We start from the raw sequence: 15210 nt of genomic DNA, 5'->3' as shown, positions 1-15210 counted from the left end.
CAAACTGAAGTTTAACATTTTTAGAACACTCTCCTTTATTCAAATAAGAGTTACAGGGCAAGTTTAAATCATCTGGTGGTTCTACAAACCAAACGTGTCCACCCTCACTAAGTGTATCACAGTGTGCTGGAATATAATTGAGACTTGATACCATACTTCCATGAGTGTTAAGCTAAACACACATATGCTGTGGGTACTACTATTTCGTGTGCGAAATAAGATGAACACATACGACTAGAAACACAAGACGTTTTCGACTGTACAAAACGCACACGCTTAGAAGAGAAAAGTCATTTTCGAAGGCCGTCACATTCACACATGGTTGGATTAAAAAAACGTGTGCGAAAGGATGCTCCATCGCACACGGTTAAATAAACCGTGTGCGCCCTTTTAGCGTATCGTCTACCCTTGCATAGTGAGGGTTAGGTTTACCGTGTGCGAGAGGCTATTTCAGCCGTGTGTGATGGCTCAATCTGTACTAGTGAGCTGCCCCCTCTTGGCATAGCGTCAACCTATGGCATAAAGCCAACTCCTAGCATAAAAACTACGACTACCTACCGCTACTCCGACGCCTCTCCTATCCCAACTTCGACCGGCTATTCCGGCGGAGAAGGCTTCAGATCGGCCCGGGATCTGGCGGTGGACTTATTGTAGCCGCACGAGAGGGGGGGAAAGTCGGCTTGCCTTTTCTCGAAGTAGGCGAATTCGGTGTTGTAGTCCAGCTCGAGGGACTTGAACAAGCCACGCTGACAACGTTGGATACTTGGATTGGAGGTTATCATCGTTGCCGCACGTGGATAGTGGCACGACATGGATGCTCAGCCGATGAAGGCTGTTTGAGCGACATGATCGGCACGGACCACATGATCCACGAAGTCTCGCTTCAGCGACATCATCATCACAGACGAAGAAGCTCTGGGGACTACTACGGGTGCCGACCATGGAAGGTCCGGGCAACGGGGCAAAGAATTCGAGTTTATCATTGCTAAATCGATAACTCACACAATGACACTAACAAACACGACAGGAGCTTGAAGAAGATGAACACACGAAGTTTTGCGCTGCGTAAAGCTTGCAGCTTTTCTATTCATGTGTCTTAATACTCCGTATTTATATATACGAAAACTAAAGGAAACGATCCACCACCCTGAGCTTACCCATGGCGCTCGTCGTGGCTGATCCACTAATCTCGCCTGCCACCCTACGACACGCGGTGGAGGCGATCAACTACCTACGAAAAGACGTTACTCGACGTTTTATTCAGCTAAGAAGATATAGTAAACAGGCGAATGTGGAGTATTCATCATCAGAGTCGCCGTCTGTTGCAGTCAGCTGTCTTTGGCCCTGTGAACCCGCGCTGGTGCCGAGGAATCATTGGGCGAAGAAGGCCACGCGGGAGAGCAGCGCTAGCGGTGCCAGCGGAGAAGGAAGTCCGGATCGGCCACGATGCGGCGCCATCGCTTGCAGGTGACGACGCAACGGAGGAGGGCGGCCTCGTCGTCGAGGCGCAGGAGGATCTCGCGGACGATATCGTCCTCGTCCCAGACTGTCGTTGAAATCTCCATCGGTCAATGATTCTGCTGTTGGAAGCTTTGTCCCTACAGTACAACGATCCGTGGTCGAACATATATGTATCTACGATCAGACTACGAAACCAAGTAGGATACGGATCCATGTCAACGACAAAAAAAGGTAGGACACGGATCCATGCATGGTAGAGAGAGGACTTTCCTTGCGTACGACGTCATGTGTGTTGTACTCGAACTAGCTAGTTACATACAGTACTAAAACCATGATGCCATGATGTTGGCAAATACTAGCACATCTAGCACATAAGCTTTACTTTTGCTAAGCAGAGCTTTTCAATAAGACCACGGATTTATCAAGTTTCCGAGTATTGTTCAATAAGAACATGGATAAATACTAATGAGTGAACCATGGTGGGCAACGGCTTCATGAGGCGGGACGGTTTCCTCGCTTGGATTGGGCGACCATCTTCTGTCGCTAGTGCGACCAGGTTATCGGCTCGGTCGACGCGTCTCAGCGGAGGCGGTTGGACTTCACGTCTGTGCGGCGGCCTCAGATGTTGGGGCGGCAGCCGTGATCTACATGTAGCTTGTTTGTGCAGCTTGGGATGTGGGCGGCTAGGTCGTGCCGCGTTGCGACTCGATCGCAAGTGCTGGTATGTTGGGATGGTGGTTCTTATGGTGGTGCAGGTGGTCCGCGCTGGTGTGGCGGAGCAGTTGGATGTCGGGACGACGGCCCCCGAAGTTTGCAGTGTTGAGGAGATCAACCTTGTGCTGTGTGGGCAACAAGATTGGTTTGGAGCAGTTCTGCAGGAGGTCCGTCTTCCTCAGCTATGTTGGAGCATCTCATGCCTACTCCTCCCATATATAGTAGTCACGACATCTTCTCTCCGGGATGGTGAGAGTTCGGCTGGTCTCGGTAAGTGTGCCATCCATTGTTTTGTTGGTGTGGTTGGGCTTAGCCCTATGGCGTGAGTGGGCGTGACCCCTTGGTGTTGGTGTTGTTGTATGGTTTTTGTTCGGTTTTTTGTTAATTAACTATGCATCTTCCTTCTTAATTAATGGATAAGGCAAAGCTTTTTCAGTCTTTTGAAAAAAAGAAATTATTATGTACGGCTCCAAGAGAGAGAGGCGATATTGTGAAATCCATCAAGGGCTTCATCCCCTCGCCGGTGGTGACGCCGGTTTGCTCCGCCTTTGGTGGGCTTAGAGGCTTAAAGGCGTGGTGGACCACGTCCCCTTGCCGGTGAGAGGTTCTCGTTCCTTTTCAGGTTGTTTTTCAATATTTTCTTTGGGATGGTGCAGCGTCGCCTTTATCCTAATGGCAGAATAAGATCTTCCCACTCTATCCTCGCTTCGGCGATGCATCTAGCACCGTATGAGTGTGTGTCTGGAGTTTTGTGTGCGGTGGATCTCCTAGGATACGGTATGTCTTCGTATTAGCCGTTGTGGTTGCAAGTTTGGCTCATTTGATCTACGGTTCTCGTCATTGGCGTTGGTTGCTATGCTGTTGCGTTTGGGTCTTAGCACGACAACTTTCCGTCCGTCTACTACAACAAGTTTACTTTGAAAAGTTTGGCCGGCTCTAGTGATGGAGAGCCGAGGACGGCGGCATGCCTTCGGCTCGCTCCAATGCGCGTAGTCGTCGCTAGATGGTCAAAAGGCCTATTTATAATTTTTTTTACCATGTGTGGTTTTCTTTATACTGCTATTGATAATTATTAATAGAATGGAGGTTCTTTTTTATAATGAATAAATAAGACTAAGCCCGCTACAACATGATAAAGAGTTTAGGTATTAAGCCTTTTAATTCCGGTCCAAAAAAAATTAAGCAGCAAAGATAACATGAGCTCACAACTATTTAAGAGGAAGGGGAACCAACCTGACAAGTGAGCACATTAGCATAAAAGTATGTGATGTCATGTACTTCCTCCGTTCAGGATTATAATGTTATAAATGTTTTTTTTTAAAATGTTAGGAATTATAAAGCCTATCTCAATTATTGTCCTATTTCCTCCAAATATATGGTCTCTTTTTTCTCGCTCTTCTCTCGTGCATGTAAAACTATCCTTTGTTAAGAGCAGGGCGAAGCTTTCAGTAGGGAAAGGTAGGGCAGCCGCCATACCTTGATTTTTGGTGAATACACTTAGATGCGCGTGTTTTTTCTGAAAAATTTGACTGGTCATACGTTAAAAACGAACTCTGTATAAGAAAGTTATGCTTGTTTCAGTGAACACTGCACAAAGTCGATGGAAAACATAGACTATTTACCTCTAAACATAGACTCGTATTTTAGGTTTAATATGAATAACATTGCCTGTATTACATATACCTATCATTGACTGGATCTTAGTATATATACAAGAAGCTCCAGTTATTCATTATTCATACTCGTAGAATTGGAGACTTTAGAGATTTCTAGATATTTAAAATACACGTCATACTTTCTCCGACTGCATTATTATCCCGTTAACCCGACATTGACTTTACCCGTGGCAGCATCTACAATTAACATGAGTTTCTTGGTAACAAAGATAATCAAGACCGGGTTGCGCATCGAACGCGGGATAATCAAACGTCTTAATTGTTTGAATTACATTATTTTTTTGTAAAAAGAGGTCATGCTTTGCCATTGAGTTGGCATTATTGGTATGTTTTTTTTATGTTCTACTTATAATCAAATATGTTTTCGTTTTTATTATATTAAGTGACTATGTTTGAACCATATAATCATTACTACCTCCATCCCAAAGCTTATGGCCTTTTTAAAGTCAAACAAAGTAAAATTTGATCAAACTTTTATAAAAATCTATCATCAAATATGATATATTTTAGATACCATATAGAAAAATATATTTCATTATCTATCTAATGATATTGATTTTATATTTTGCATGTTAATGATTTTTGATAAAAACTTGATTAAACTTAACATAATTTTTAACCTTATAAAAATAATATAAGCTTTAAGCTTTGGAATGGAGGCAACTATGTTTTAGGACTATTTTCACATTTGATCATTCAAAGTTCCTCTTATCTCAGATTTTTTTTCGTCCTTCGACACTGGTTAAGAGTATATAACAAAGGAGGCCGCCACGCGTTGCTAGCGGCACGATACGGTCAATGAAGGCGGCGTCAGCGACACCATCAACATGGATGAAGATGCTCATGGGCCTGCGCTGAGTACTGAACATGGAAGTTTTGGGCAACAAGACGGAGACTAGTTTGTCGTTTCCGAATTGATAACTCACTCTATCACCTGGACTCACATAAGCCACACGACACACGAGCCTGATGACAATGAACATAGAACCTGTCGATTGTTCCGTGCACTGTCATTTCCTACCATTGCGTCCCAATCTGCACGAAAGTAAAACATAATAAAACTTGGCGAAACCATGTTGCACGAATTTTATGGTAGGGAATCGACCGCACAAACATGCAAGAGCAAGATCTCCGGGATAAAAACATTGCTCGATGAGCACACAAGGTTTTGAGCCGTGTAAAGCTTGCAACTTTATTGTCCTTGTTTGTTATTTATTTGAATCAACAAATCCGCCGAGAACCGAAAGGAAATATAACCCAGACTACTTGCCAAAGGAAAGACAACGAAAAGATCCTACGCATCCGGCGTGAACATGCGCCCGCTACTCGATGTTTCATTCAGCTAATCAGCTACTACGAAAATGTGGACTGCTCCATCATATGGCCAACTCTTCTGGGCTTTCTGGCTGAAAAAAATGTATGTAGTCGAGTGATGCGGTCCGTGGGCAGCCAGCGGCGCATGAAGTCCGGGTCACATACGATGCGGCGCCATGCATCGCTTGCAGGTGGTGGCGCAGCGGAAGAGGGCGGCGGCGTCGTCGAGGCGCACGAGGATCTCGCCGATAATCTTGTCCTCGTCCTCCTCTGAGAGCGTCGCCGAAATCGCCATCGATCGGTTTCGCTGCTGAAAGCTAGCTTGTCCTTGCAATGCAACGATCGATCCAAGGTCGAACATATATATGTATCTAAGGTCAGACTATATAATGTAACCAAGTAGGACACGGATCCATGCGGTCTGGAGAGAGCTTTCCTTGTGTACGATACTGATATGTGTTGTACTCGAACTAGCTTAGTAGATACTGTACCAATTATTTTGTTTCCTAGGTTAAAAACATAATTCCTTTCCTTAACGGATTGTGATCGAGCTGTACGTACGTGTTGGTTAGTCGATTGTTTTTTAGCCCGGCCGGTTGGCCCTATTTTCGTCACCCCAAACTCTCGAAGAAATAGAATAATACTCCCTCCATCCGTTAATAGAGTGGTTCATCTAAATTTAGATGTATCTATACCTAAAAAATGTCCAGATACATTCGAATTTAGACAAAATTTTGACATCTAAAAATGGACAGAGGTAGTACAACATATTGAGGTTGTGAAGAGGGTTTTAGTTGGATGTTTTCTTATTATATTATACAACATATTTAGGTTTTGAAGAGGGTTTTAGTTGGGTATTTTTCCTTTGCATGTCTCTAATTCTCAGTCGACCGAAAACCACCCTAGTTCTCAGTCAGATGATATTATTAAATCTCAGTTGCAGCCAACGGTGGAGGCAGCATACAAACATGGGGGAGCGGCAGAATTTTTTTCTCTCTATCCAGGAGGCTTAGGATTTTTATTTTTCAAGTAGCAGGGCCGGATTTATTTTCAAGCAAGAGGATCAGGTGACTGACAATACTGTTTTCGTGATATATGGATGGCAATACTGTTGGATGCTAAGTGATGGCTAGTTGACAATACGATTCTTTTTTTAGCATATACAATTCTTCTGTTAAGAGGGAGTACGCGAATGGATCTAGCTAGTCTTATGGGCCTTAGAGTTGGGAAGTTCAGAAGCATAGAAATCTACTACGGGCCACTTCTTTTGGGCTTATGCTTATGAAGAAGCCGGCTTATAGGTTTCGGTGCGGAGAAACTCCGGTGGGGAGAAGCTCCTAGAAACTTTTCTTCCCCTTCTTTTAGGCTTATGAAGTCTAGACTTGTTTGTTGCGTAATGTCTCTAATGCCCATAAATTGGATGTGCAACTGATTATTGGTTCCATAGTGAGATTTTCCATGTTAATTAAATACATAGAATATACACTACTAAAAAACAATTTGTTCCCATTTACAGTTTTACACAACACGCTAGCCTCCAAATCAGTACAAATGAAACTGAGTGTTTGAAGTAATTAGAGCATCTCCAGTCGCGTCTCCCAAAGCGTCCCCCAAAGGGATTTGGGGCGCGCCGGACAGAAAATGCGTTCCAGCCGCGTCCCCCAAAGCCCATTTTTGTCCGGCGCGGCCCGATACGGTGTCCGGCGCCCCGAGCCTGTCCCCGTCCCACAGGGGACGCACCGGGGACGCCGGACACAACGAAAAGCGAGGCGAACCGACGCGGGCCCGACCCGTCAGCAGCACAGGGAAAATTCGTCTCACACTCCCGCCAAATCCCGCCGCTCCCGCCAAATCGCGCCTATACCGCCGCGCATTTCAGGCCTCCCAAAACATATCCCGCCGCCGATTCATTTCTCCTATCCCGCCGATTTCTTTCTCCCTCCCGCCGTCCACCCGCCGTCCACCCGCCGCCGCTACCCTCTCCACATGGCGCCGCCGACAGCCCCCAAAAAGATGGCGAAGAAAGCGGCCAAGAAGCCGCCGGGCAATGGGACGAAAGGGGCGAAAGCGCCGTTCGCGAAGCCGCGGAAGGCGCCGGCTGCAAAGAAGAAGCCTGAAGGATGGACCGACGATCAATGGCAGCAAGATTGCCTGCGCCGGAAGCTATCGACGGCGGAGCGGAAAGGACGGAGGGCGGCGGAGCTGGAGAAGAAGGCTCAGGCGGCGCGCCAGCACCAGCACGTAATGGCCGGGTGTATCGCCGCCACCAATGCGAGCCCATGGAGTACGTCCGTGCCGGTGTACGTTCCGGGAGTGATCTCTCCGTCGCAAGCCGCCTTCTACAACGACGGCCCCTCCGCCACTCCCGGGTGCGTGACGCCTAACTTGTCGCCGCACTACCAGGATGCGCTGCCGCACGGCGGCTTCAACCCCAACAACCTCTACTCCCCGGCGTACGAGCATCGCGAGCCAGGACCCGGTCCGGACGGCGACCCTTTCACCGGCCGCAGGGGTCCGCTCGAATACGACGGCGCCGGTGCTGAGGAGGACGACGGGGTTGAGGAGGAGGACGACGAGGAAGAGGACGGGGTGGAGGACGACGAGGAGGACGACGATGAGGACGAAGAGGGCGGCGAGGAAGAGGACGACGAGGGTGCCGGTGACGATGATCTCGTGGAGGTAGACGCGGACGGCGTGAGGACGAAGAAGAAGAAGGCGTCGGGCACACGAGGCCCGAAGTGGACGCCTCTGGAAGATCTTTGTCTGTGCGAGTCGTGGGCGACGGTGAGCCATGACTCCATCATCGGCGCCAACCAAAAAAGCGGGAAGTATTGGGCGAGGATCAAGGCCGAGTTCGATGAGCGCAAGCTGATCAACAGCGACTACAAGAAAGTGGCAATGAAGAGGATCCAGAAGGCAATGTCGACGCGATGGGCCATCATCCAGGCGTCGGTGAACTCCTTCCATGGGTACCATCAGGACTTAGAGACCAGAGGCGACAGCGGCGCCGACGTCGCCCAACTGGTACGACTCTTTCTTCCATAATCCGTAGCGCCTACATTGTGTTCGATGAAATGACTCTGCTTCCTTTGGTTAGTTTGATAGGGCCATGGATTTGTACTCGAAGAACTCGGAAGGTCACAAGTCTTTCGTGCTCATGCATTGCTATGGCAAGCTCAAAATGAATGAGAAATGGCGGTTGACGCGCTTGTCGCTGTCCAAGGGAAAGGACGCCATTGATCTGGACGCGCCGCTGGCAACTTCGACAGGCGTCCATCGGCAACAAGGCTGCCAAGGCCGCCTTGGCCGACGCTGCGTCGTCTGAGAAGACGCAGGCGTCGATCACGAAATGCCTCGCCGACGTCTCCTCGACCTTTATCTCCCGCGACAAGAAGGCCGACCAAAGGTGGGCCGAGCTACTCCAGAGGCAAGAGGAGAAGCTGGAGCTCAAGAAACGCAGGGACGACATGTCCCTGCTGAGAACGAGGGAATGTCTCCCCGGACGCGAGCGGCGCACAACTTCTTCAAAGGCCAGATCCTCGACGACATCGAAGCCAAAATGGCGGCGGCGGACGCGGCGGCCCTGGCAGCGGCATCGGCGGCAGCGGCAGCGCAGCAAGAGCAGGCTGACGCGTCTTCTACTGCTACACCTGCGTCGGCGACGGAGCAGACGCACCATGCACAGCAACAGGCAGATCGCGACGAGGTCATCGTGCTCGACGGGCCTGTGTCGACTCAGGATACGACGCCGTCTCCCAACCCCTTCTTCTAATTTGGATGCACCACCGGTCTGTAATATGATCGCGCGCCCAGTACTTTGATCGCCGCTACTCTGATCGCGACGAATCGGCGGGAACGATCTCTTTTGAATGCATCTATTTGAATTTCTGATTTGGGGCGGCGTTTGGGGGACGCGGCTGGGGAGCGACGTCCCCCAAACGCGGCACGAACATAACACGTCCCCCAAACGCTCGATCCGGCGCAGTTTGGGGGACGCGACTGGAGATGCTCTTATACACTATATAAAATATGCAGATTATCAACAACCTGAAGCATTAGAGTTTTTCCAAATATGAACATTATCAGCAACCTGAAGCATCAGCCTTCTTCCAAATACACAGTACAAGAACAATGTGAACGATCTTTTTTTTTTGCCAAAGAACATGGGTGGGCGCAGTTGATGGCTGAAGCTCCTGGTGGTGACCGCGGTCTCCGATCGGAAACGGAGAGCGGACGGATGGGCGGAGATCGAGGCGAGCCGATGGCGGCGGCGGCGCCGTCGATTGAAGAACTTGACCGCGGGTGGAGAGGCGACCGCGGGTAGTGGAGTGGCTGGGGCAGCAGTGGCGAGAGGCGGGAGAAGCTGCGAGCGGCGAGGGCGGGGGAGGTGGCGGAGTAGGCTGGGTAGGCGGCGGCGGGGCAGGCTGGGTAGGCGCCGGCGGCGGTGGTGGACAATCTCTGGATCCGGGAATCATGCGATGCGCAAGAGGGTGCGGGAGGCGTTGGGTGAGTTTCTTTTTATTTTTTTCCTTTTCTATTTCCGTGGCTGGACGTTTTCTTAGGCGGAGTGGCATTCAGCCGTAATATGTATCAAGCTGGAGGGGTACGTTGACATACCGCTTCGGTTCTCAGGGCCGGAAGCTCGGGAAACTGCTCGATAGCAGATTCTGGAATTGCACTAGAGGTTTGCTTCTCGGTAGAAATAAGCTGAGATTAAGCCAGAGAGTTCTTTTGGGCTTCACCTATTTGGCACCTAAAAGCAGCTCTAGAAGCCCAAAAGAAGTGCCCCTACAGAGGGTACCACTAAAAAGACCGACCTTCTTAAAGAGAAAAATCATCCCGAACTTTGTACCATAGAACGACACGTGTCGTACCTCCCGCGACGAATACACCCGCGCGCCCCACCTCGATTACGCCCGCGCGCCTCGCCTCGAGCTAGCTAATCCCGCGACGAGGGAGTACGTCCACGCGGCCGAACGAGTACGTCCGCGCGGCCGCCTCGAGCTAGCTACTCCCGCGCGCATGCACACCTACGTACTAGCGAACAAGGCAGCTCCATCATTCAGCCTCATGCATGCGTAGACTTTAGATTTCTTCTTTTTCGAATTGATAAGTACTGTTACAAAGCGCACAACTCTATTAACAATATTTGTCTTACGAAGGTTGCACACGAGATAGAACACAGAAGTACAGTTACATGCACCATACGAGTACACTTACATATAACACACGAGTACAATTACGTGCACCACACAAGTATAAGTACAGTCACGCACACAAGCAGGTACAGTCGCGCACACGGGTAGGTACAGTCACGCGCAACACACGAGTACAGTTGAACACACGAGCGAGTACAAGTACAGTCACGCACACGAGCAGGTACAAACGCGCATACGAGCAGGTACAATCGTGAACACGAGCAAATACATGTCTGTAAGATGGCGCACACGGCAGTACATCGCAAGATAAATACATGTACAGTCCCGCACACGGGCGAGTACAGTTAGCGAGTAAAGGGAAAATTGCACCAAATACACTAAAAACAGGAGTACTTATCAGTTGAAACACGAGTACAGTTAGGTACACACCACAGGTACAATCATAATATTATAGGAAGTACGAAAAAAAAGTATCTCCAAACCTATCAACATGAGATCTAGTTTTGAAGATCTCGACGCAAGGATCTCAAAAGTGAAAACGGTTCACAATTTGGACTTACGGTTCTCAAGTATTTCATTTTGAAAAAACGAATCTAGAAAAAAAAGGGAAAAACTGACATAATCCAGTCTTGTCTCTCCTCCCCATCCCCACCTTGCTTCCCCTTGCGACACGTGGCGAGCAGAGAGACCACTTCCCAGGGATTTTCTGGCACCACAGCGCGCCACTTATCGCGTGCGGAGCGAGTTGCTTTCCCTTCGCGAAGTTTGGCCTTTTTTTAACGATTTCGTACTACGTACCATCCTTATGCACTCACGCGGCTTAACAAAACAACGAACGGGCCTGCCTCCTGTCGAGGCCCATGCTATTCACCGTCTTCCTCCAGCAGCCTAATGACTTCCTCACCTGATCCCTATCCCATGGCCGACGCTCACGACTGGTAAAAAATCTTCAGAATGTAAAAAAACTACGCCTATATCCCTGAGAAGCTGCAGCATAGGGGGCCCCCGGCCCCTGCTGGTCCCCCTTAGCTCCGCCAGTGGTTGCACCTTATTATGTTAAAACTCATGACTAGTAAGAATCACAAAGCAAATCTAATCGCCCGGATTACTTATCTTAGTTGCATCATCACTTGCAATTGAAAAAATCTCGGCTGCAACTTCACTTTAATTGAAAAAACTCAGTTGCAATTCAACTTGTAACTCATATATGCACAAATCGTGATGCAATCGGACGATATATGACTTAACTGAGAACTTAGTTCTTAATTAGTTCACACAGAACGAGCAAATCCCTTTTATTTTATAGGATCACAAACCAGTTGTGATTTTGACAAGACTTGAAATGTAGAAACAATTAGTAACGAGCCATTTATACGTGTTCTTCTTTTTTGCTTCGTGGATGAGTCCATTTTTTTTTTTTTTTGAAAAGGGGTTGTGTGATCCGGTGACCCAATAATTTGTCGATTTAGAGGTACTCATTGCATTCTTGCAAGGTCCCACCCATACTATTTCGTAGTATTTGTTATACTCCGCATATTTCTTGCGTCCCAGAAGAAATGTGATCACATTTCTCATTTCATAACTCATAAGCCCTAGATCTGTACAGAAGTACGAAGCAGCCATTTATGAACCTGGTTACCTGGAAAGCACAGACGACTGGTCTACTAGTATTTACGTAGCACTTAAACAGCAATGCTGAGTGTAAACAAAACCGATGCATGCATGCATACATGCCTGTGTTTATTCAGGCATTTGAAGCGCTTGTTCAATTTGGAACCTGAAACGCTCACAGTAATTCTCTCAGCCGTTTCGGTCGCGGCAAATCAAAACACGGAGCATTAGTTGATCGTGCCGTTTCGATCCTTGTCCCCGTACTTTGACACATATAAACCGGCCGGCCTCATCGTGTCGTGCATCTACAAATCTCAGTACTGATCTCAACATCTCAACACCAGCGCGGAACAGATCGACTTACACCGAAGAAGAAACTAATGGCTCGTGCTGTCCTGATCGCCGCGCTCGTGCTCTGCGCCGCCGTCGCCCTGGCGCACGCCGGCCGGGTCCTGCAAGGAGAGGAGGAGCAGGTGCAGGTGCTCGGCTTCGAGGCCGGCCCTTGGCTGCAGGCACCAGCCGAGGCCCCGTCGCCGTACGCCGGCGGCGTCGCTACGAGAGTCGCCGGAGGAGGAGGGTACGGCGGCGTCATTGTGGACGTGCTGTGGTACGTGTTAAAGTGGGCCAACGATGCCTTCACCGCCGGCGGCGTCTGGCGGAAGGACCAGTGAAGCCTGCCGGCAGTCCTCGTAGCTGCGTCTCTGGTCGGTCACTGAGGCGACGAGAATAATAAGGCTACACGTACCCATATGTGCTGTTGGCCTATTTGACTGACTGTTGTTCGCTTCGACAATAAATCGTCTCTCTTTGCTTCATCGCTCTGTTATCCATCTCGCTTGGTCTCATACAGTCATACTCTTATTGTGTCAGCAAGACCGGTTCAATGTCGACGACGTGTTCCAGTTTCTGCGAATGAGAATACACGAGTAACGAGTTGTCCCTCAAAATAAAGAAAATACACCAGTTGCGAGTTTGCGACATGTTCGGCACCCACTAGATTGGGCTGCGACCATAAAGTATGTAACGAGTTGGGCCAGAATCCGAAGAACAGGCCTATCCACGAGCCCCGTGGGCTCTATGCCCCTTCCTCATACCCTGTAGTCGTCACTGAATACTTCATGCTCTGATCACCGACGTCACTGCAGGCGTCGTTAGTCAACTGAATTCTTCAGTCTTTGCTGGTTGATCCTAACGAAGCGCCGGAACATATGTGAGCACGTTTGAAAATTTGACTAGAAAAGGTACCAGTTCGGGTGACCATAACCAAGAAAAGTCTAGTTTCTTGCTGTGTTTTGCATCCACCTCTGAGGTCTTGCGGCCGAGATCAGCCCAGCAACCTAGCTGACAACGTATCGGTATTTTGAAACGTGCTCAATGTGTGTGTGTGTGGCTTCTAGTATTTAACATCCACCACCTAGCTGACAACGTATCGGTATTACCTGTCTGCTGAAAGAGAGATGGCGGCCGAGCTGAGCAGAGAGGAGCGGTGGAGCCTCGCCGGCACGACGGCGCTCGTCACCGGCGGCAGCAAAGGGATCGGGTACGCCGTACGCACATCAACAAGTCTCTTAATTCTGTGCCTTGGGCGTGTTCAGCGACTGTATACTCATGCTGCTGCTTGTTCCTTGCATACAGTCATGCCATAGTTGAGGAGCTCGCTGGCTTTGGGGCGCGGGTGCACACCTGCTCCCGGAACGCGGCCGAGCTAGAGGACAGCCGCCGGCGGTGGGAGGAGAAGGGTATGCGAGTCACTGTCTCCGTCTGCGATGTCTCCGTGCGCGCCGAGAGGGAGAAGCTCATGGAGACGGTCAAAGAAACCTTCGACGGCAAGCTCGATATACTCGTAAGCCTCTGTCCAATTAATATGATACTACCATTTTTACCTATCCCTTTTTCAAAATGTTACGCATGCTACTTGTATTCAGGAAAAAAAAAGTGAAGACGACATGTACAGATTGTTCATAATTTCTGTACTGATCCATGCGTGCAGGTAAACAACGCGGGGCAATTATTCGTCAAGGCGGCTGCGGAATGCACGGCAGATGAGTACTCGCATTTGATGGCCACTAATTTGGAGTCCTTCTTCCACCTCAGCCAGCTCGCGAGACCCCTTCTGCTAAACGCCTCCGTTGCAGGAGGAGGCAGCATCGTCAACATGTCCTCCATTGGAGGCACAATAAGCTATGCAGGCGCCTCGATTTATAATGTCACAAAAGGTATGTTCTATATATACGACCAAGTCAATTGATCCACACTTCACAAAATAAGAATATCAGGCAGAAAAAGAGATACGAATTTATGGTGGTATGCATGCAGGAGCGATAAACCAGCTTACAAGGAGCCTTGCTACTGAGTGGGCACCGGACAGGATACGTGTAAATGGTGTCGCCCCAGGCTTTGTCACGACTGATATGATCAAAGATGTAAGTCCAGACACCTCTTTCTTCCTTAGCACCCTCATGTGTAAAAGGGACATCGTATTGAATTCCCCTCTTGTGTTGTGCACAGACAACTACAGATCAACTAGCGGATGAGCACTCGAAGACACCTATGCGCCGAAGCGGCAAGCCGATGGAGATCGCCTCGGCGGTGTCATTTCTGTGCCTGCCAGCCGCTGCCTTCGTTACCGGCCAGGTTATTTGTGTCGATGGTGGCCGAACCATTAGTGCTTAATTAGCCGCTCTGCTCCAGAACGAAATAGAAAGAATATAAATTGGACGCCTTTGAGCAGATTTAAGGACACTGGGTATCTGTATGTCTGCAAACTTGTGTATTGGTCTTCAAAATTTTCTGTGTGATAAAATATGTATACGAAATCTTGTTAGAGAAGAAAGCAGCGTAGCGAACCTGTACGTGTAATAGCATCTCCACTGATGGTCCCCAAATGGTGCTGGCACTCGCTTATGGAGAACGCCGGCATACCTTCCTCCGTTTAAAGAAGGGTTCCCCACACCGGGGGGGCCCCAATACGGCAGCCCCAATAAACATGAAAATTTTGAAACACAAAAGATGGAGAATTTCAGTTATTTCTAGAAAATACAGCTGAGTTAGTACAAAAGATGGCGAATACAAATAATAATCAGTAGTTGAAGGCATTGTAGTTGGCTGCTTTCTGCATCGTCGCCGCCATCGTTGAAGAACTCCAAGTCTTCCTCCTTCTATTTCGGCGCCGGTGGTGAAGAAGGCTGGGCGGCCGCGAGGCCGACAAAGTTGTCGGAGTCCCTGGCGGACCACGGCCCTGCCTCCCGCGTGTTGTACGTCACCTGGCGTTATCC

The 15210-nt window shown here is 49.0% G+C and overlaps 1 protein-coding gene across 1 annotated transcript; it reads left to right on the top strand.

The window, feature by feature from the left end:
- Positions 1 to 13322: 13322 nt before the first annotated feature.
- LOC127312059 (tropinone reductase homolog At2g29290) lies at positions 13323 to 14787 on the top strand. The gene is made up of 5 exons (XM_051342534.2): positions 13323 to 13475; positions 13571 to 13778; positions 13926 to 14151; positions 14252 to 14358; positions 14444 to 14787. Exons 1-5 carry the CDS (start codon positions 13393 to 13395, stop codon positions 14606 to 14608), a joined length of 789 nt encoding a protein of 262 aa, XP_051198494.1. The 5' UTR covers positions 13323 to 13392; the 3' UTR covers positions 14609 to 14787.
- The last annotated feature ends 423 nt before the right edge of the window (positions 14788 to 15210 follow it).

Source organism: Lolium perenne, chromosome 7, assembly GCF_019359855.2.
Source record: "Lolium perenne isolate Kyuss_39 chromosome 7, Kyuss_2.0, whole genome shotgun sequence".
Classification (NCBI taxonomy): domain Eukaryota; kingdom Viridiplantae; phylum Streptophyta; class Magnoliopsida; order Poales; family Poaceae; genus Lolium; species Lolium perenne.
The sequence above is the reverse complement of the archived record's forward strand: the minus strand, read 5'-3'. Positions and strand labels throughout refer to the sequence as shown.

Bases quoted from the DNA above. Each gene is read 5' to 3' on its own strand.
- LOC127312059 (XM_051342534.2), top strand. From the start codon at position 13,393: ATGGCGGCCGAGCTGAGCAGAGAGGAGCGGTGGAGCCTCGCCGGCACG. The intron at 13,476-13,570 runs GTACGCCGTACG...CCTTGCATACAG, and splicing joins GGCGGCAGCAAAGGGATCGG to TCATGCCATAGTTGAGGAGC. The intron at 13,779-13,925 runs GTAAGCCTCTGT...CCATGCGTGCAG, and splicing joins ACGGCAAGCTCGATATACTC to GTAAACAACGCGGGGCAATT.